This window comes from Echiichthys vipera (assembly GCF_963691815.1).
Source record: "Echiichthys vipera genome assembly, chromosome: 19".
Classification (NCBI taxonomy): domain Eukaryota; kingdom Metazoa; phylum Chordata; class Actinopteri; order Perciformes; family Trachinidae; genus Echiichthys; species Echiichthys vipera.
In genome coordinates, this window is record NC_139844.1 from 19,420,826 (window position 1) to 19,444,340 (window position 23,515).

Below are 23,515 nucleotides of genomic sequence, written 5' to 3' on the forward strand. Positions count from 1 at the left end.
GTTTTCATAAACGTTGGAAGCCAGAACTGACAAATTGCCCAGCCCTGGATATTGTTCTTATTATTGCTCTTGTGCATGAGCAGACAAAAAATCCCTTGACCTTGATTTCTTGTTCATCCAAAAATTGGATGTCAGTAGCCCCAAGCGAGTAGTTCTAAAGTGTGAAACCATGAGTGAGACCTATCCGGCTATTAAGTCTGACTAAGCACCCTTTCAAAATACAATTTCCGGGTCCCAACACTCCATTGAAATAAAACAGACACAACGGCCGAACATGTGAACAATTACGATCACCTCTAACGTCAGTTAGACACCTTTTTCATCCATAAGAAACAGGTAAAATGACAATTACGTTGTTGTTTTAAAACCCAGACCTGTTTAAACAACAAGGAACACAGCAATGCGGCATTATAAAAATATGAGGCTTGGGCTGGCTTGGACCCAGAAATCGTATTTTGAAAGGGCGTTACGTCACGACTTAACAGCTGGATACAGGCACCACCTGTATGTAATGACCAGCATCCTAAACTAAACTAAAATAACAGGTTGGGTCTCCAGACCAGCACTAGAGGGGCATGGTCTGAGAAATGCGCTAACTACTAATCTACCAATGGGCCAGCTACCTGGGTAGTTGAAAACAGTCCAGCTGGGTTTATTTCTTTCCTTGTTTTAACCCTTTTCAGCTCACTCTAGATTAGGACTAGTGATAGAGCCTCAGCTTTAAACCAAAGTAGTCAATAACAAGTGGATGAAAGTCAGATGATTTGTCAGTCAGGATCTCCAGCAGGGTGCGGCAACTTTCCTTGGTATAAAAAAACCCTTCGCTAATGACTGACAAGGTCCCATCTATAAGCAAAGTTTGCGAAACTGTTGCTATTTCATTGTTCACAAGTTAGGAACCATGGACTGACAAAGAGCCAAAATAAACCAGAAGGAAAAAAAAGCACTTTTATGACAGTGACTCTCGTGGAGCTCTGTCATCAGGATGTTAAAATTCAAACACATTTGGCAGGCAATGAAAGCGTTGCCATTATGTAAAGTTTGAAGCAAATAAGGGGAAAGACAGACAATCAGAGGGGAAGTTCATATTAACTTTTCTACAGGCTTCAGTGCACTCTGTGATACTTCTGTCAACTGCCTGCCTGTGTAATGCAACACACCTTTTCCATTGTCTACATACCTGCAGACATGAGGTCCTGACAATGGATGTAGGAGGCCTTGAAGTCCAGACACTGGAGAGCCTGCTCTGCCAGCAGGGTCAGCACTTGGCCTTTGCGCGCATCCTTGTCATCTCCTAGATCCAGACGAACAAATATTCATTAAAGCAAACGTCAACACACAAACCTGAAACGTTGTATTTTTTAAAATGGATTTTTTTTTCAATCTTGAGAAATATATAAGTCCATGTCAAATATAACACACTAAACAGCAAATCTCATATTACTGCATATCACATTCAACATCTGGCTTAATAAACCCCTTTATTAAATCTCCACCTGACCACACTTACACACCCACAGGCTCAAGGTTGGAACATAAGGGCGTCTAACTGTATTAGCTGCACCACGAACGGAGCCTGAGCCTACATATTAATCTATCTGCCACAAATGAGGTTATTGCCATGTATGTTCATCTCAAAGAGGGAGTATGAAATATTTAAAAAATACCATCCCGCTGTCAGGAATAAATTTTAGTTTGATATCTTAGTGTTGGTGGGGATTGGTTGTGGTGTTAACATTCAAGTGGTGTGCTCAGGACAATCTTTGATCTCTGTCCAAGTTCAGTAAACAAAAGAGACGATCAAAAAAGGCATAGGCAGGAACAGGACTTCTGAACAAACCTACACACTACAGATCAAAGAACGCGAGTGGAGATGAAGAAATGCGTTGACAATGGATTGATTTTTTTGTGTGTGTTTGTGTGTGTTTGTGTGTCCGTTGTATTTGTGTGTGTGTGAGACAGATAGAAACGGGGTGTTTACTGCAAGGGGGGAAAAAGGTGTTGGTCAAATATTTTCAGGGTGAAAGGGTGTCTTCAAAAGCTGTCATGACCTCAATATAAAGGGTGTGTGTGTGTGTGTGATCTTTTAGACCAGATGGTTTTATCAAGATATTGTCTGGCATCTATTTCAAGCTGATTTAAATCACACGTCCTGGGAATCCAACTGAAGCCTTTACCTGTTGTTGACAGGCTGATCAAAGCGTTGGATGAAAAGGTGAGTAATGTCAGAAAAACAACAAATAGTTGATAAGCTCTGACTACAAAATGAACTCCTGAGGCTACCGTACACACTGGATCACAGTTGTCCTTTCTGAATCAGCACAATTTAATTCTAATTTAGAATATTATAATTGTTGATTCATTCAGACAAAAACAACTTTTTTTTTTCTCAGCCTTACCCCATAAGACAGAATGATTAACTGTGCTTTACCGTAGACCCAGGCGGGGACCAAACCCTTTGGGTTTTTAACTGGTGGCTGGTGATACCTGCATTAAATATTCACCACAGAGCCCCGGAGCTATGCACCCTTCAAAAGCCTACCCCCTGCTTTTATTTATATAAAAATTTGTTTATTCCTCTTCTCATCTCCCTCTGCCTTTTTTCCTCTGAAACCACACAGCAAGAGCTGCCTGCTGACTGAAAGCGAGCAGCACAGACACACAAATGCCACAAAGCCGGTTAGCAGCAGCTGGTGACAGGCCTTAGAGAGAGAAAACAGAACGAGCTACGAGTTAAAGAGATGGGGGATAGAAGAAAGGGGAAAGCAACACACACATGGTGAGACAGATGCAAGACAGTCCGGCTCATGTTCTTGAAGAGAAAGACAGAAAAAACAAACATGGAGATACGGAGAGAGAAAGACAGAGAGACGGCAATGTTTGTGTCATTTGGAGCCAGAGAAGTAACATCTGAAACTTTCTCACTTGTCGTCAGTTTCATTGGGGTGGTGTTAGGAGGTGGCTGTGTGACAGGAGGGGTCTAAATATAAAAAGATATATACATATTTTAATTTCAGCTGTATGAACTTTAACCAAGCAGAAACCCCTACGGCTGAAAAATAAAGCCAATAGCCAAATACCTAGATAGGTACCTTCCCAGGTAGCTAGGCTTCATTCGGCCCCCCTCAGCTCCTTGCATGCTCCATCTAGGCACATTTTTCAGACCCCTTCACATCCCTTGCTCTGAAAACCTATGGGTGATGTCACACATGTTTTATGATCACTATGATTTTAACCAGAAATTCAAAATAAATCGTAACAGAGCCAACATCCCCCTTTCATGCGTTGACTCATCAGTTAGTTGAAGTGTATGTGTTCGCACGCAGTGATCCTGTTCTGCACTTTGTAATTAGAGTTTTATCAGAACATCTCTATTTGTAATAAGATATGGAAGCTCAAACAAAAACAGAAGAATTAAATATAGGGGAATCCCATTTGGAATTACCAAAAGCAGTCTAATGGAAACAATTTTCTGGTCAAGAGCTTGCGCTTACGGGGAATCTTAAATAAAGTGATCGTGAGGGGATGGAAAGCGAGACCAAGACAGATGGAGGGAAGACTAGAGTCGATAGAAGGAAAGAAAGCGATACTGAGAACTGAGAACTGACAGCGAACACTAAATTAGTGCCTCTTGTCAGCATCTGTCAGCTTTAAAAGTGGTTTGAGGATCAATACTTTTAAACTTGCTTTTAAAGCAACATGAGGCAACAAACAGCTTCAAAGAGGCAGAAAAGCTGGTGCCTCGACTGTAGGTACAACAAACACAAGAACTCCAAGGTTTTTACATAGACGATGCAGCGCTCTCGAAAACAAAAGATAGTGTCTGTAAAACCTCCCCAGTTATGAAGAACACAGTAACTGAGATTTGTGTTAAAATGAGGACAGACGTAAAAACTACATGGATTTTGCTCACTCCTATAAGGTGTGTGTTTATGGATTTTTTGCACGCAGGCCGCAACGCCGCTCACAAAGATGAATTCCCCTCATGTGAGAAGTGTCTTTAAGCTCGCTGAAGGTACCCACGCATGCTAGGGTACGTCTCTGTGCAGCCTCGTGTGGGCTGTCCTTTCCTACTTTATCTCATGAGCTTTGTCTTGAAACTGCCACCAGAGAAGAACAGTTTGTTCAACAAATGCTCATTGAATGTTTCCCTCATATCAATGATATAATGAAATTATAAAAAAAAAAAAAGAGAGAGAGAGAATGATGTGATAAGGTCAGTGGTGTCTGTGTGTTTGTAGGTACCTGCCACTCTGAGAAGCGAGGCCAGGTTCAGCAGAGTAGTGGACTGCTTGTAGGCCGTGGAGCAGTGGGCGATGCACTCTTCTATGAGAGACAGACGGTCTGATCGCAGGCGCACTGGGAGGGAGAGAAGGGAGGCAGAGGGGGGGAGGGGGGTGTCAGACATGTTTTGCTAATTACTGTGTTCAATCTGGAAAAGTTCCAGGTGGCGATACGAATGTGTACATGATAAATACTGCTGTTATGATGACTGCAAAAATCATAAAATGCTGTATAATCTGTAAAAGTAAAGCCCAGCCCTAATATATACTGTACCGGTATATATATATATATATATTTAAAATGACATATTGGCTGATGATGTTTTTGTTTTCATTTATTGCATAATAGAAGAGACATCTTTATTGTCCACACACAGCGACCTTTTTCTCACATACACCAAAAACTTTATCCACCATGGGTTAAAATACATGAGATAAAGACAATAAATAAGTAATAAGTGGGCCAAGCGGTTGGGATTGAAAGTGCTAAAATATTAACCAACTAACAATGAATACATAATCTTAAATAGACATCACAAAAAACAGCACGAGTCGCTAATATCACATAAGTCATTTGTTTAGTACGATGACAAAGGATAGATAAAACATCTTTCTTATTGCTGTAGGTACCCTACGTGTTTTTTTCAAATTCATTGAACAAAGGATGGGAAGATTCCTGAATGATTTATGTTGCTTTCCTCCTGGTTTCTTGGTGTACAGCTCCATCAGCTGTCTCTGGAGGTTCTGTATGATCTTGCCAGCAGTTTTACCCATTTTTTGTCAGCTTGCTTTTGCTCCTGGCACCTCAATTTCCGTACATGCATGTGATGTTGTAGGAAATTCTCTAGACTGGTGTTAACCAGCAGTTCTTTTCTCACGTAAAAGCTATTTCAGTTTCTCAAAAGAAACAATCCTCGCATTGCCTTCTTAAAAACTTGGTGTCTAAAACTCATTCCCAAATATTTAAAACAACCTTCAGTCTCTGACACATTGGGTTGCCCACCCCTATTGTTGACAATGAGTTACTTGTTCTTGCTTGAGTTTATGAGCAAAGCACTTGACACCATGTTAATAGATTAACGTAGGAAGTCTCTAATTCATCATTGCCTTTAAACATTGAACCAACCATTGCCATGTCATCTGAGCACTCACTAACTTACAGGAGATAAAATGCAACCTTGGGGCTCCACGTAGCTCAAAATGATTTCAACAGACAGAGAGCCTTGTACAGAGAATCTTTGGAGGCAGTCAGACAAAAGGTCTTTGATCCACAGTACAAGGTGTCCATTGGCGTCAAGTTTAATAAGTTGATTTAATAAAATCTGTTGTAGCATCCTTAGTAAATCTTTTGCTTCATAGTAAATTTAGAGGTTGTCTAGCTGGCCATGGGGCAATGTTAGGCGCCCCACTATAACCCATTCCATGAACTTGCATAAGATAACAGTAAGAGCAATGGGTCAGAAGATATTAGGTGAGTAGGAGAGACTGGAATGATTGTGGATCTCTCCCATGAGAGTGGCACAAGTTCAATAACATCAAGCAGACTCTGGAATAATCTTGCAAAAACACCTTTTAGTTGATAAGTGCACCCTTCCTCTGAGAACATCTGGGCTTGGAGCTAGATTAAATAAGAACTAAAATTACCACCTTTGTGGTTGCATGCATCCACCAACCAGTCACGCTGCAGTTTACTTCCAAACTGTCCCGACTTAAATAATGTGCACGCGCACACACGCACTCACACGCACACACACACACGAAGCACAGAAGATCACCACAGTTTCAAAATGTCTGCCCTTCTCTTCCAGAAAAGCATTTTTTTGCAGAACATTATGATGTCAGAGTGAAGTTGACCTTTGACCTTTTAGATTAAAAAAATGTCCTGACTTAATTGTTTTATTATTTCATTTGTGTCATAATTTGCGTACAAATTCTTGAGTTTTGGCCAAAAATGCATTTCATGAAGGCAGAGCGACCTCTACTTTTTAATGAACTCCAAAATCGAATCAGTTCATCCTTGAGTGGACATTTGTGCCACATTTAAAGAAAATCCCCCCAGGGGTTGCTGAGATATAGCTTGGAGGCATAATAACAACTACTCAGAAGTTGCAGCCCAAGACGCAATAAAAAACATATATACAACAAAACATATTAAAGTTGAATTATATAAAATAACCAAGTAAAATATAAACATGGGGCTTTAAGAACAATTATATATATTTTTTTACCAATGTATCTGTATTACTTTCTCTATATCTACCAATATACCTATGATGGGCAATATGGGATTATATAATCGGCCTGCCAACACAAAGGGCTTGGCTCCATGTTGAAGTAAATATAATCTAGAGCCTCATCTGTATCAGTCAATACTTGTTTAAACCATTCTACAAGATACATGTGTTATAATCTTGTCAACCACAGTCCTTAATTACCTATGGTCCTGTAAATTATACCACAATGTGTGTTATAACTGTGGCATATATGATTTTGTTTAAATATTACTCCATAGATTAAACTGTGAAGGACTTAATTCTTTATGAGTTTTGAGATTAAAGGCTATTTGTTTGACACTTACAATATGGGTTTAATTCAGCTAATAACTTGGTGCGTATTATTTGTTACCCAATCAACAAGATTGTTCAGAACTTTTTGGAAACTTTTTGACTTTTTCATCATTTGAGTTCAAGATATCCAAACTCCCAAAAAACCTAAGAAATAGCATGTCTGGTGCCTCCACATTCCCCCTCCTCTGTGCTTTCTCTGCACCCTGCTGAGGATCTTTATGGTTTGGCATCACTTAGGGCTAGGCCTAGAGGGAATTTTGGGGAGGGGTGGTGTGCATGAAGCATTGCCTAAGGCGCTGTTGGGGGCTAGGTAAGATGGATTACCTACGCTCAAATCCTTTCACTCACATACTTGTGCGTGTTTATCTGCGAGTGCGGGGATTTACGAGGGTATGGCTTTTACTTCAGTGAAAAAGGAAAGATAATGTGTATTTTTGTCTCTTATTCCTGTCACATTTTTCCTTCATTCCTTTCTTTTTCACACTTTCTTCTTAAACTATTTCCTGTTATAACTTAAGTCTCACAGGTAAGGATAAGTGGGCAGTGGAAAAATGATGCAAGTAGACAGCAGGGACTGAGGAGCAAGACGAGTGAGGGTAAAGAAGCAAAGGATTGGATAAAGAAAAAAAACTAAAGAATCAGTAATGCAGAAAGACAGAAAAGAGAGGGTGGGAGGGAGAGAGAGAGATGGCAGTTTATGGCTCTCTCTGTCACAGTGGTTTTATGCTGGCAGCTCAGTTTGATGAGGGCAAAAGGGGTAAGAGAGCACAGGCCTCGGAGGCAAACAACACCTCGGTTCAGAGGTGAGGTGAGGAGGGGCCAAGCTGGTTCATTCTGGCTCCACAGTTCCTTTTTACAGAGGGCCATGCCTGGAAACTGCTGCGGTAGGGTACCGACGTGGAGCCAGAAAAGAGAGAAGAGAAAGTGTGGAGGTGAATACTGATTGGTCAGGTTTACAGATGGAGCAGAAATATATATATATAAAAAAATGACGTGTGTGTGAGTGTAGGAAAGAGCACACACGCAGAGACCAAACACTTCAATCCTAATTAGGCCATCAGGCAGATGTTGTTTGCACAACAGTTGATCCATAAATAACCATATATTTAGATATAGTGGCAAGAAGAAGTGACATATGGAGGGATGGAGGAACTGGCGGCAGGGAGGTAGAGAGGTTGGATGCTAAATGTCTGAGAAACACTTTTATCCACAGACAACAAATTCAAACACACTTGTGGTTAACTGAGCACATTTACTTCGCAGACGCGGTCATAAAGATTGCGCAGTACCTTGCAGTGGCAGGATGCTGACACTGAAGTCTTCCAGTTGGCTGAGGGCGCAGATGAGGTCCAGTTCCTCCTGGATGGTCGGAGGACAGTCTGTGATCAGCTGGAGACACGCCCTGACAAAGACAACACCCTATTAAAACAGGCACATGTAGATTATAAATGTAGTATGGAAAACAGGATGAACACATGGCGCACATAGTGCCAGGAAAAACAGCAGTAGGGTCATGCTGATCTGACCAAACCAGAAAACAGCCCTATGTTGTCTAGTAAATATTTTGGAGTTATTGGCAGGAGTTCCCTTTTCCAGGAATCGCCTTTCAAAGGGGAAAACAGGAAGTCCTTACATGGACAGATAGAGTTTGGCTGAAAATCAAAATGGTATTAGACAGTTGGACAATGTTAATAATATCTGTTGTAAAATGCTGACGTTTGAAAAAGCGTCATGGTTGTTTGTGCAGGATTATAAAAAGTCTATGTAAAAGGAACGCAACGCGTCTGGACCGTTGTTTTGGTGACTGTGCTTCCAGAAGCCAATGAAGAGCCCATCAACTGTTGACACACATACGACCCACGACTACCAAACATTTATTTGAATCCACCCCATAGGTAACTGGATAACCTTGTGGTATCGGAAAAAGGAAGTCCAAATTTTAGCTACACACTAGTTCTTATGATCTAATCATGAAAACGTATATTAAGTAAATGGAGGTCCGTCTTTGTCAGATCTGTCTGTATGTCTCTTTTTCTTCCACCCCAACTGGTCAAGACAGAAGGCCGTCCTCCAAAGAGCTGGGTCTTGACCTCCTCTACATATAAAGTGTCTTGAGATAACTTTTGTTTTGATTTGACACTATAAATAAAATTGAATTGAATTGAGTTTAATTTGGACATTTTGGGAAATGCGTTTAATAGCTTTGTGGTGGAGAGTCTCGTGTCTGTTCTTATACAGCCTGTTATCTTAGCACAAATGCTGGAAACGGGGAAACAGCTAGTCTGGCTCTGTCCTAAGGTAACAAAATCTAAAGCTCACTTTAACTATTACACCTTTGTTTAATCTGTACAAAAAACAGCGTACATTAACTTACCATTTTACCGGGGTTAATGTGCCAAACTTTTCAGCTCTGAGCAGTTGCCAGGCAACCAGGAAGTTAATGGTTAATCAGTAAGCATCAGTGGTCCTGATAGGTGGATTTTTTATTACCCCCCCTAAGCTAATGTCTTAGGTGTAGCTTCTTATTTAGTATTGCAGAAAATGGCTGTAAAGCAGCAGCAACTGATTTGATTGCATGACAATTTAGGGAAGGGACTTAATGAGTTTTACTTATTTAGGTAAAGGCTTTCAAAGCTGTAGCAAAAATGTCTTATTAAATCTGAAGTGTTTTTAAGGTTTAACATTGTGATCAGAAACATTGTCAGACTGCTCAAATGGATTTATTTACAAAGTCTAGACTCATTTAACGGATCTGCAACGAGGGATTTTTCTCTTTCGACACAATCCACACTCATTACCCTTAATAGGATTATATAGCACATAACTTAGCATATGTAACAGTACACTGAATGTGAGTGTGCGTGTGCCTGCTTGAGATGCTTTTGTCATCAGAAATATTATACAGCCAAGCAAAAATATTGCAGAGACTAACGGAGAAGAAGGGGGGGAAAAAACAAGATGATTAATTTACAAGTAAATAAATCCCACATAAAACAACAGCTTAGAGAGGAGCTCTGACGTCAATGTCTGTTCAGTACGGAGGAGGAAACTTGTCCTTGGAGTGTGCACTGATGAAGAAAACACACACAGAGCCGCTGTCTTCATCAACCCTCGCAGTGTCTGAACAAAGATGATTAAGGAGGGGTGCCTCCGAATCAGTGTAATGAAAACAATCCAAAACATACATCTTCTGAACACGTTGAATCTATATTGTTAACAGACTAGAGTACACACACTCTGCAAAACACTCTCCGCAGCTTTTCCACTCCGAGCAGGGCTGGTGTTCTTGCCAGGAATAAGAGATTTGTCCTGGCAAATGAGAGCAGAGGAAAGGGCTGTGGATGGGCGAATGAGAGACAGAAAGAGGGCATGTTGATTATGTACTCGTGCTGTGAAGTGTCTGCCGGCGCCTGTGTGTTTGTGTGTGGAGACTGCCTTAGAAAAAAGACGATGGGGACAAAATCTATTTCAGTTTCAAGAGTCACGATGTGCTCTGCAGCATATACTCTGTAATTCGCAAAGTACTACATCCTGTTTAACGGACACATGGGAGAACAAAAGTAAACAATTGTGTAGCAGCTAACAATGGAACGCCACAGTAGAGACTTTGCCCTGTTATTATGCCCGCTACTTTTACCCGGCGTAGAATTCAAGTGCTAGGACCGTCCAGGCATCCATGCTCGCGTGTTAGGTCCTATCCCCTGACCAATGAGGCCTTCCTAACAGCCAAAATACACGGGGAATGGTATGACATACATAGCCGGGTACACAGCAGGGTTTTTTGCCTGCTAGACAGACTCTGTCAGTAACGCGTCACTGTGTGCATATTGGGTTTTGCCAAGTGATAATGCAGTTGGTTATGAAGAGTGAGGAAGCTGTGCGGCCTCACATCGCCCCCCTGGTACGATAAGGTACGTATCTGTAGTCATTTTTTTCCGGAAGGCCTCGCAGCCACACGCAGAGGAAGAGAGAGAGAGCCAAAAAGGAAGGCGCAGCTTCAGTTGTCCATGTAACCATTTCAACATGATACACTGCGTGCATGCCGCGACAGTCATGTTGCGCCACGTACGCACCCCATGTCGACCATCTGCTGACCACTGCTAGGCTAATTTCTGACATATTTCCATTGTTTTTTTTCTGCATAATGGTTCCATACACATCTAGAAGACACTGTGCAACATTAGCATTAATTTAAAGTTGAATACAGCTTCTTGATGCTGGTGGAAATGTGGTTGATGAGAGCATAGTCAAAACACATTATCAATTGACCCATTGTTCATGTAACAATATTGATTAGTGCAGCTTTAAACTAAGATACAAACTCAAAACTTTTTACTCTCCACATTTTTAAGGACCTGTTGACACTGGGTTTGTACTTGTTTGTTTGTCTGTCTCTACTATGTGTATTTGAGCATCTCTCAGTCACAGCTTCTCATCTGTCCGTCCTGGATGATGCTACAGGATCACATTAGTAGTTGGGGGGATTCCCATGTTATTTTAAGAGGGATTCTTATGTCCTTGTGTAAACTCTTGCCAGGTGCCACTGACCGCATCCCTTGTGTATCTGTCCAAGTGTGTGCGTGTGTGTGTGTGTCTGTGTGTGTTTGTCATTGGCATTTAGTACACAGGATAAAATGTGTGTCTGTGGAGCAGCTATTTTAATCTAAAGGACACAGGCAGCCAGTCTGTATGGACTATTAATTTCAGAGTGACATGCACTAGTTCAGACACCACTTTCTGTCTTATGTCTCAAATTCACAAGCGGCAGCAAACACACACAGAAACACACATGCACGCAGTGGGAGTGTTACAATGGATGATGTTGTCCAAGTGTGTGGAGGGGGGCCTCTGCATTAGTTACTATAAATGAATGACGACCCAATTACTGTCCCACTTCCCCACTAGGAACAGACGGTAAGGTCAGACACCCACCAACCCCCCTCTGAGATGTAAAAGCAGCGAATGTGCTCCCATACAAACACTTGGTATAAACTTTAATCAACGTAATATAGGAGATGAAATAAAAGCAACCACCATTATTTTTTTTCCAGTCAGTAATAAAAGCAACTAAAACAACAAAAAAAAACATCCACTCACACAAAAACAAATGGTATTTCACCTACAACAACAAGCAAGGTCAACACATCAGACAGCATACAAACAGAAAAAGTTTGTACAAGGTTGCTCGGAAATTACATCTGACCCATAACTTCACCTCAATGTCAAACATTTTACCTTTTATTCTAAGACATACCAAACTAAGTATAAAGTTGAGCTCTAAATAAATCAGAATTAGCCCCTTAAAGAAGTGAGAACTGGTGAAATTACAATTGAAAGAAATCAAACTAAAAAGTAGAGGAATATTTTGCCTGCTCACCTGGCCAGACCCATGCAGGGGTCTGTCAGCGTTGTGGATGAATTGAAGTACTCTCTGGCAGCGGCCAACACTAATTCCAAGCTGTTGTCGTAGGCCACCTTCAGAGCATAACCTTTACCCCGGAAAGACAAACTGACAGGAACATCCTGGCTATCCTGGAAACATGAATATAACATTTAGAGTTCAACGAGACTGCGGCATCAGAATTCATTATTGGGGGGTTTAATCATTTGGAGACCCAAATGGACAGCGTGAATGGGAAGTGGAGTCGCGAGTCATGTTTAATCTACCTTGGAGCAGTGCATGAGCTGCCCTGCCAGACGTACGTTCTCCACACGGCTGGAACACAGCAGGGACTCAACAAAGACCTGCAGCATTCAGGGAGGAGAGGGCACATTATGCAGGGAGAGATGGCGATTAACTGAGCAAAGGTTTTCTAACAGATCTTTAAAACAAGTTGTAGAAGTCTGATTTCAGTGGTTCACGAGGCGGAAACACACACTTCAGTGTGTTAATTACAAACCAAAGTGTCATTGAAGGAGCGAAATGTGCACTCTGACACCTTAAATTAAAGGTTTCACTGTTTTAATCACAGCGTTTTAGCATGAACGTGATTATTCTGCGTAATCTTCTTGTGCTGTTTTTTTTACCTGGTGGCATGTCTCCGGTTTTAGACAAGTGTAGACATTCTGCTGCATGTCAAGCAGGTCCTGCAAGAGACCTCTCCACACCGTCTCACTCACTGGAGGGTTTCTAGACAGACAGACGCACGCACATGCACACAGACACACACACACACACAGACACACACACACACACACACAGACACACAGACACACAGACACACAGACACACACGCACACACGCACGCACGCACGCACGCACGCACGCACGCACACACGCACACACGTACACACAGACGAAATGATTGTGGGATCTTGACAAACATTTGCGTTAGCCTGTGTTGTCTCTTTCTAAGAACGTACTTGCGGCCAGTGTGGCGGCACAGTTTGACCATGAGTTGGTGTGCTTCTTCTTCACTGTTCTGGCTGTTCTTCACATACGAAATGGGCTTCTGCAGGCTTTGTTTCTCCAGAACCTCCACCACACTATTGAGCAAGATGCACAGATACACACATTTAGAATCACTTGTGTAAGGTAGAGTAGGTAACTACAAGTTTCAAGTCACATTAAAGGTTCAGTTGGTAACTTTTTTTAAAAAAAGAAATAACTGTCATATTTGCTCAAACTGTCACTATATCCTGACAGTACTAATTCATGAGACAGCTAATACGTGAAAAAGTCTGCCTCCTTCTAGACCTCCTAGTGACATCTGTAAGATTCCATCTTGCCTGTAGAAAAAAAAAAAATCAGTGCTGAGAAGCCTTTTACTAACTGTCAATAGAGGCAAATTCATTTTCCTTCCTGTGGACCGGCAGGGGACCTCATTTTGGTGTGTGTGTGTGTGTGTGTGTGTGTGTGTGTGTGTGTGATTAGGTAAGATAATGTTACATGTGTTGTGGAATGTAGCTAAGTTAGCTAGCTAGTGAGAAAGCTAGGTGACGTACTGTATATTGTACAAAACAAGAGATGTAGTTTACTGAGCAGTTTCACACAAAATTAAGTCGCGCTACGTCAAACCTACGACGTAGTATGACTTCTTTGGCTTGCAAAACTATCTTTTAAATTGACCAACTATCAAACTAGGCAGGGCTGATCAAATATCAATCAAGATTCTGTTACTTTATTGCCTATTTCTCACCTCAATTGTTTTCAGAAACATATTTTAGTATAATGTTCAGCTGTAAAACGAGAACGTTTGTGACCCGGCTGCATAGAAAACATACGGTCAACACCAAGCATCGTCTCCACTGTGAACTTTCTCATTTTAGGCAAGGCAAGACAAGTCATCTTTATTTATATCGTGCACTTCATACCAAGGCAACTCAATGTGCTTTACATACGGACACAACCTTTTTTAAAAACAGCATCAAAACAATAATCAAAAAACACAGTTAAAAGCAGGAGCAAAGAAGAATAAAAAAGTAAAAGAAAAGAAAAAAAAATGTTTCAAGTAATTAAAAAGAGCTCAGCTATAAGCACATACAAAGAGAACGTTTTTTAACTTGGATTTAAAAGTGCTCACAGTTTGGTGATCTGTTGGTAGTTTGTTCCAGTTGTGTGCAGCTTAACAGCTAAATGCTGCTTCACCATGTCTAGTTTGAACTCTGTGCTCCACTGTCTGACCTGAGTCAATAGATCTCATGTTATACTAACATGTCATTCATGTATTATGGACCAAAACCATTCATTGATTTGTAAACCAGCTAAAAAGTACACTGAAAAAAATTGTGGCCAGAAAATGGCAAAGCAGTGACAGAATCTTGATTCATATTTGATCAGCGCTGCATCAGTTTGATCAGAGCAGTTATTGACACTGAGTTAGAAACTCTTCTGCTCTGATTGTTGTTGTTTTCCTTCGGTTACAGTGGAGTGGTGTAGTGCCATTAGGAGCACTGGAAGAATGAAGAAGAACCGGATGTTTCTTTCTTAGTTTTTTTTTCATGATATACTGTCAGGATATTATGACAGTTGGAGCAAATATGACAAAAAGTTTTTTTTTTTTAATATAAGTTACCAACTAAACCTTTAATCAACACATTCCTCCAGTAGAAGCAGAAGACAGGATGACTGGCAGCAGTAGGTATCGCAGTAGGAAAAGCCAAAGAAGAAGATACAGGTGTAAAAGGGGAAAAAAAATAAAAAATTCAAGAGAGAGTAAAGATGAGAACGACAGAAGATGTGTACGCTCTAAGCTGTTCATTATTTTGGCAGCAGAAAGTCATTTGCGAGGCACGGTGCAGATGGAGAAAGTGTAGAGCAAGACTGAAGAGCGACATGATAAAAATGCACACAAACACGACAGCACCTCTTTGCAAGCGTGTTTGTCTAGAAGCATGTGAAGGCTGGCAGTCATATGACCGAGTGAGAGAGACTGTGGGTGTGCGTGTTTGCGTGTTTGCTTGGGATTAGCATTGCACCCCCGGTCTCAACAGGGTCGTGCTGCTACAGATGTTCGCTTTCTCCTGCAACTCATTACCATAGTAAACAGGTGACTGCGTGTGTATGTGTATGTGGCTGGATGTGTATGATTGTGAGCAAAAGCTAGAGACAGACAACAAGCCTTGATATTTACGTGTGTGTTTGTGTGTGTGTGTGTGTGTGTGTGTGTGTGTTTGTGTGTGTGTGTGTTTGTGTGTTTGCTCGAGTGTGAATGTGTGTGTGGGAGTCACTGCATGTTCCCTGTGCACATATAAATGTGCCAGCAAGTGGTAGTGGCAGCAGCTGAAAACAGCTTTTATTCTGGAGGCGCTCGGAGAGCAGACACTTCACGTTAACTGCCTGATTCATCTGGGTAAGAGTGTGTATGTGTATGTGTGTGTCTTAGTCACAATACTTCAGCACAAAATATACATGAGCACACTTCCAAGGCTCCCCAGGGTGCGTTTTTGCACGGTTGTGTGTGTCTACGTGTAAATATGTGTGGATATTTTTCTGCAAAGGGCAACACAGGCTTTCCTGTTGCTGCTTCCTCCTTCTCATCATCATCATCATCTACATTCGCATTCCCTCCAGGCTCCCGCCCTCCCCCTGCCTCCATCCTTATCCTCCTTCCTTACTCCTCATCACTTCTCTGTGTTTGGAAGTTCAGCCTGAGGGGAGGGGTGAAGGAGAGAGAGAGAGAGAGAGAGAGAGAGAGAGAGAGAGAGAGAGAGACAGAGAGAGAGAGAGAGAGAGAGAGAGAGAGAGAGAGAGAGAGAGAGAGAGAGAGAGAGAGAGGAGAGAGACTGCGACGCGTAGGTGATTTTAACCTGTAACTGAGAAAATGCCCGAGGCTGTTTGAATACCATGAGACAGACAGAGGTCCTTTGATATCGAGTGCATGTGTGAGTGTGTTGACTGCACATCCATGTCTCCTCTCATCGTGGTGTTTCCCATCAAGCCCAAAATGGGGGAGGGAAATAATAAGCATTGCTTCGAAGAGAACACTTCCGAAGCAATGCAGCACTAATCACCAAACTGATGGGCTCCTCCTCAACACTTTAAATGCCTTGTTAACAGGTACAGCAGAGATGTATGCATGAAGAGCCAGAGTGAAAACTCTCTTAGAGAAAAGGAAAAGGCAGGAAATACTCATATCTGCAAGCCTGAAACACGCTTATGTTTGGAAAAAAAAAAAAAAAAGCTTTAATCTGCACGCCCAGGCTACACTGGGTGGACAGGAGAAGACTGAGGAGAGAAAGAGGGGAATGACAGCTGAAAGATGGTGCGAGCGTGTTGACGTACCTGAGATGCTTCTCAAGTTTGTCCACCTGATCGTGGAGTGATGCAGTGATGCTTGTGTCTGGTCTGTAGGATTTTGAAAAAAAAACATATGCACAAACAATAACACTGGTTATTTCATGCTCATGTCATCAAAAAGTAGTAAAAAGTAGAACTTTAATTGTGCGCACGGTGTGCAAGTGCATGCTTGTGTGGGTACTTTTACTCGCACAGTGTAAACAGTGTACTGTATGTGTGGGCGTGTGTGTGGCCTACCACTGTGAGGTTGCACCGATTCCCCACTAAAAATAAAACCCCATGATGCTTTGCCTTGAGGCAAAAGATTCTGGGTCAGGCTGGCCTGTCCCCCACTAGAGTACTGACCCTGATGAAACATTATTCAGTGTGTGTGCATCAGTGAGTGAGTGAGTGAGTGAGTGTGTGTCTGTTTTTGTGAAAATACTCTTTCTGTTTTTACATGCGCACAATTTTGACCTCTCAATCCATACCTCTTCTTCTGCCCTTCTTGCTGCTCCACCTCCTGCTCTTCCTCTTTTAAATATCCTTTTCTCTCTCATTCCATTTCCCTCCCTCATCATCTAATCCCCTGCCCATTTCCCTATTTCCCACTCTCCTAGGGTGAATGCACATCACATTCTCTGAGCAGACTTAGACCTAATTGAGCTGTCTCACAGAAAAAAAAAATCAGAAAAATGGGTTGAAACTATTAAGTCATGGTTTCTCTCCTAGCTTGCAAATCTGTAATAGTCTATGCTGGGACGGCAATTTTGGAGATTAGTAAGTCAGTGATATCACTCTTGGGAGAAAAGTGAAGCTGAAGGCATTGCATATACAGCACTGCTAATCCAAGCACTGCAGAAAGGAAGCCTGTCTGGCAAAGTGAAATGGTTAGTATAAAAATGTGCTGATTTAGAAGGAAACATGTATGAGTATTATAAACACTCAAATATTTGTACAGTAAGACCCTATTTTGAGTAGTTAATAAGCTCAGTTGCTAAACTGCAGTATCAAATGACTATTAAGATAATACATCTTACTGGAGTGAAAAAATATAACACTGGATGTATCTGAAACTGCAAGTGATACTGCCACAACTGAGCCTATAAATGTGTTCAGTGAGATAAATTGCTCTTCCTTTCTTGAATTGAATCACATCACTGAAAACATTTTACCAGATGTCAACCTCTGCTCTTTTGTCCTCTTCCCAATTTGTCACCTAGCAGCTCTTTATCTATCTGAACACTTAAATAGAGCATGAAGCAGACTAGGATTGGTCAGTGTCTACAGTTTTAAATATAAGGACTATTTCTTTGGCAGAAAGTAGTTCTGATGAAAACTGCAAGCTCTGCGGATGGTTCAGGAAGGACATCATGTTGCTGAGAAGTGTTTCAATGCCGTCAGAGCAATAAATAGAATTAATTTCACCTACACTGCATTGGGGTGGCAGCAAAACTCTTTAAAACACCTCTAAACCTGAACAAATAAAACTGCATACAAAACAAATACAAAAAACACCAAGCTACAACTGACAACTAGCTAGCTAACTAAACTTGAATGAATGAATCCTATTGCTAAGTTGCTAGCATGTTTGCCAATTTTTGATATCGCCAATTACCTACTTATTAAAACTTTATAGATAGCTAAATTATTAGCGTTGCTGCTAATAGTTGTTTGAGGTGATTAGCTTAGCCTGTCAGCTAACTAGCTAGCTAGCACGGAAATAACCAACAGCTCATAAGATGCTACTTGTTGAGTGTTATGGTCCAATATTATGTCCATTTCCAAGTTCATACTTGTATTTTGGGTGTTCTGCATCTGCTCTGTCGGTGTCTCTGCACAGGATGACTGTAACAGCACTAGCGGCACTTTCTACCTATATATAGTATAGTTTTGACATCACAACCACATGGGAGTCATGACGGCTCGTTTAAAGACAGTTTCTGAATACGGAATGTGTGCATTCCTCTGTGGATTGCACATTTTAATATTCTTACAGCATTTATAAAGTACATTGACCTTATTAAAAAAGACATGTAAATGACCCTGGAAATTGTTCGAGTTAAATTGCTGTGGTAATCTAAGGTTAATGTTTATCCAGAGTCTATATTATACAACAGCTACAAAACTACATTTATGGCAGGATAGTGTTGAGATGCATGGCAAGAAACCAAGGCACCTTTAGTCGCCTGCCTTAAACTTGTTCAGTTTAGTACAACAATAGACCTTTGTTGAGAGCGGCCCTGCTCCAAGCCGTCTCATAATATCTTGTTTCACTGCAGTTATCCCCTGCTGTGAGTGTGCAATCGAAAAGCAGAACAGCACAGCACAGACTACCAGAGCGCAGCCAATATAAGCTCTGTGAGTCAGTGGAAAAGGGCAAAATATGCCATTGTTGAATAGTATGGTTTCTTCATCGCAACCAACTGTCACAAAAAAAAATCAATTAAGGTGCACACAGGAAGGCTACTACATCTAATAATGAGTCATTTTAATTCACTTAAAATAATCAGACACTCAACAGGTCCATTTTATCAACAAATCTCTCTTTTATACTCTTTTTACCTCTGTCTTTTATTACTGTATCACTCACTCTTCTTCAAATGCACTGCATACCCACACAGGAGACTCGTGGGAGACTTTAAGGACAGGCCCTCTTGCCAAATGAAATAAAATGTGTTACCGAAGAGATCAGGGAGGGAGAGAGGCAGAGACAGCAATAGCAGGAGGTAGGAAATACTGTATTGACTGCAACTGGCTAACTGATGGCTCCTTGGAGCTAAGCATGAAAGAGAGAGGGGAGGAGAAGGGAAAGAAAAGGTGCAAAGGGAGGGAGACAGAAACAGAGGTGGTAGTTAGTTTTACTGATGGGTCCTAGGAGAGAGGCTGAAAGGTGGAAGGGAAAAGAAAGATGTGGGAAGGGTGGCACTCATGTATTGTTGTGTATAAGGCAACAGGGGACTGCTTCACCATCTTTATATCATATATATTATATATCATGGTTTATATTAAATAAATCTGTCTCTGAGATTGTGTGTATGCTTGTTAACATGCATAGCACGAATGTATGTGTGTGTGTGTGTGTGTGTGTGTGTGTGTGTGTGTGTGTGTGTGTGTGTGTGTGTGTGTGTGTGTGTGTGTGTGTGTGTGTGTGTGTGTGTGTGTCTGACCCATAGCCCCTCTGCGGTAGACACTCCAGGATGTCATAGCAGAGGCTGAGTTGGTCATCTCTCTCACAGCTGTAGATGCAATCCAGAGCGACTGCCATCAGTTGGTCTGGGTCCCCGATAATCTTCTGCTGGCACTGGCGAAGAGAAGAGAAGAGAAGAGAAGAGAAGAGAAGAGAAGAGAAGAGAAGAGAAGAGAAGAGAAGAGAAGAGAAGAGAAGAGAAGAGAAGAGAAGAGAAGAGAAGAGAAGAGAAGAGAAGAGAAGAGAAGAGAAGAGAAGAGAAGAGAAGAGAAGAGAAGAGAAGAAACGAGACGAGACGAGACGAGACGAGACGAGACGAGACGAGACGAGAAGAGAAGAGAAGAGAAGAGAAGAGAAGAGAAGAGAAGAGAAGAGAAGAGAGGCTTTTCACATACACACTGAGGCACTGTATCAGTTTGAGTGTGTTCTTCTCTTTCCCTGTTTGTATTTGTGCAGTGCATGTTTTTTAATAGCCTGGAGACATGTCCTTGGCTGTGCCCTTATGGGTCATAAATATAACATTTACAGCACGGGGGCATGACACTGGCCCTGACATGGCACAAACAGCCAGAGATGCACTGTGTGTGTGTGTGTGTGTGTGTGTGTGTGTGTGTGTGTGTGTGTGTGTGTGTGTGTGTGTGTGTCTGTGTGTCTGTGTGTGTGTGTGTGTGTGTGTTTGTGGTATGGTTACCCAAGTGTGAAGCCCCCGGCATATGTGTTCGTGTGTGTGGATACTTACGTCAGGTTTGGAATGCTGGAAAATGACGAGGGGCAGGGTGAGGTCTTGCTGGGCCAGGTCGACCAGGTACTCTCTGAGCAGAGATTTAGCGGCGCCCTCGTTCTTCCCCTCACATCTGTGCAGGAATGGCACCATCCACTGGAAGGTGTCTTTGACGTAGCGTTCGGTGCCGGACTAGTGATTAAAAAAAAAAAAGATATTTATTTTAAGCAAAAGTTCATGCAGCATATCAAAATAGATATGAATGGGCATCATTTACAGCATGTGATCTGATGTCTCACGGTCCAAAATTATTAATCTTATTCCAAAATATTGACAAATGCAGATCATTTCTGACCTGACACAGGGTTCATTGCTTTTATTGCAGTTATACTGCGTGCTCTGTACTGCCTGCACTGGGCTAAAAGACATGTTGGTAAAAAATATGGATGTTGATGGAAGTTAAACTCATCTGATCTAAAGTCAGGGTTACCCTGGCCACTGCTTTAGTACTGTACTTTTTCATCTTCTCTACACTCTCTACAGTACGGGACATTTAAAGAATTGATTTGAAATAATCTGTGTCTGATTAATCTAGAAGAAAAATGATTAGTTGCTAAACAGAAACACTTAAAGTTCTAATGTTGTCAGTACACTTTATGTTGCTTGGCTAAGAAGTTTCTACTCATCTTTTATTATGTGTCAACTAAAATAAAGTGCAAAGTTAGAGGGAAGTTATATGCTAGTTCATGTTGTGTTCCTTCCACGGAAGAAATAAATTATGTCTTGTTCACATACTGTCTGTAGATTTTTATGTTTTTAGAACAGTGGAAAGTACTTAAGACTGCATTTACATGAAATTGTGCCATGCAATTAAACCTGAACTTGAACTATAATTGCTACAGCATGTGGGTTGTGCTGGGATTTAAGCTGATGCCTGTCAAGTTCGTGCAAGCTTCGCACCCACCTTGTGACAGCTCTGACTCAAGATATAAGGATAGGAGAGCATCAACAGGAAAACTGATATTAAAAAAATATATATTTAGATGCTAAATGCAAACTTGCCCACCCACCCACATGCAAACATTTTTACTCTGCTGTACTGTGTCACTGATAAAGGAAGACATCAGATGCAGGAAAGAGGGAGATTTAATCTTGGCGAGTTTGGTAAACACACACACACACACACACACACACACACACACACACACACACACACACACACACACACACACACACACACACACACACACACACACACACACACACACACACACACACACACACACACACACACACACACACACACACACACACACACACACACACACACACACACACACACACACACACACACACACACACACACACACACACACACACACACACACACACACACACACACACACACACACACACACACACACACACACACACACACACACACACACACACACACACACACACACACACACACACACACACACACACACACACACACACACACACACACACACACCGCCCAAAGGGGGTACCAGTCAAACAGCATGTGTTAGTGCAGTCAACAACATTTGCTGGCTCCTTGCCTGTATGGCGGATCCTACTGGCAGTGGTCCTCACAGGCTAAAGCTGCCAGTTATTAGCTACAATTTAGAGGACAGATCATATTATGTACTCCAAGGGGATTTGTAACTGTAGTACCTGCTGCAGTGTAGCTTTCATAGCTCTCTCACTAACGTTGGATACAAAGTTTATATCGTCAAATGTCAAGGATTTCAGTATGCACGCTTTCTGTTTGCTTTGTTGCCGGTTCATCATGCCTGATCATGTTCTTTTGAGCAACAATAAAAGATTAAAATAGCCAAACTATGGAACTTTATAATGAAATGGAGCTGCAGGGAAATGGAAGTCAAGCTTTCTTACTTTTATCGACAAAAAACATCCCACACACTGTGAGCTACTGCTAAATGCACGTTTAACACAGTGGCAAGTAAAGCAATGTTTTTGTCGGTTTGGATTGGAAAAACAACATCCGTGTGTTCATTTCAAAACAGGGGCCTGGTCAAAACTGTGAAAATACTTTTAAAGACGTATGTTTCGAAAAATGTAAAGATATGAGATATTCCGATATTATTATTTTCCTTTCTGATACCAGAACTTGCATATTCACCGATACCAGTGTTTTTTTAACAGCTGCATACTCCTTACCCTGTATGAATGAGATATCATTGTTGTACAGCCTGGCTCAGATTGTTAAAAACTGAACAGATAATGAATCTCATAGAACTTTCTTAATCTAGTTTAACAGTAAATCATGCAATGGGGTATACGGGCCAAGTGTGGAAAAAAAAATACGGACCCTGGGGAGGGGGGTAATATTTCAAGAAAAAAGTTGCAGATGTATGAGGTTAAAGGGGCAAATCTACGAGAAAATAAAGTCGCAGATTTATGAGATTCAAAGTAGCAAATCTACGAGAACAAGGATCAACACAGACGCTGCTTCATGTTGTGCCGGCCGTCTGCAGCAAACTCTGAAAAGTGTAAAAACTGTGTTTTCAAGTTTAGAAAGAATGAAGTTCGCTACGAGGTGCGATGAAATCTCGTTTAACACGGCAGTGAATGAGAGACTGCATTGTGGCGCTTATAAGGTTATAAGGAGTCTACAATAGTCTTTTTCAGAGTTTGCTGCAGACAGAGTAGCCTGCACGGCATGTAGCAGTGTCTGTGTTGATTCTGAAGCGATGTAGTTCAACAGAGAGTGTAAAACAAACCACTGGAGGGGTAAGATAAAACACTATTTTTACGACTATGAATCTCATAAATGTGAAACTTTTTTGTCATAGATTTGCCACGTTAATCTCATAAATCTACAACTTTTTTCTCAAAAAATTAACCCCCTTCCCCGGGTCCGTAATTTGTTTTTTCATACTTGGCTCTAATACACCATCGTACAATAATAATGAATAAAGAACATAAAGAACTATTTTAAAGTAGATTTTTCTGGGCTGAATTACGTGGTATAGGATCGGTGCAAAGACT

The 23,515-nt window shown here is 41.4% G+C and overlaps 1 protein-coding gene across 2 annotated transcripts in view; it reads right to left on the minus strand.

Moving 5' to 3' along the window:
- Positions 1-23,515, minus strand: part of nbas (NBAS subunit of NRZ tethering complex) — a 160,437-nt gene that overhangs the window by 89,050 nt on the left and 47,872 nt on the right. For both annotated transcript variants that reach the window (XM_083933595.1, XM_083933596.1), the window contains exons 25-34: positions 20,498-20,671; positions 19,739-19,872; positions 16,575-16,637; positions 13,214-13,336; positions 12,878-12,980; positions 12,518-12,595; positions 12,228-12,382; positions 8,140-8,252; positions 4,246-4,359; positions 1,181-1,294 (exon numbers count right to left, since the gene is read on the minus strand). In XM_083933595.1, coding sequence (XP_083789721.1) covers positions 1,181-1,294; positions 4,246-4,359; positions 8,140-8,252; positions 12,228-12,382; positions 12,518-12,595; positions 12,878-12,980; positions 13,214-13,336; positions 16,575-16,637; positions 19,739-19,872; positions 20,498-20,671 — 1,171 coding nt within the window. The remainder of the gene's footprint in view (positions 1-1,180; positions 1,295-4,245; positions 4,360-8,139; positions 8,253-12,227; positions 12,383-12,517; positions 12,596-12,877; positions 12,981-13,213; positions 13,337-16,574; positions 16,638-19,738; positions 19,873-20,497; positions 20,672-23,515) is intronic.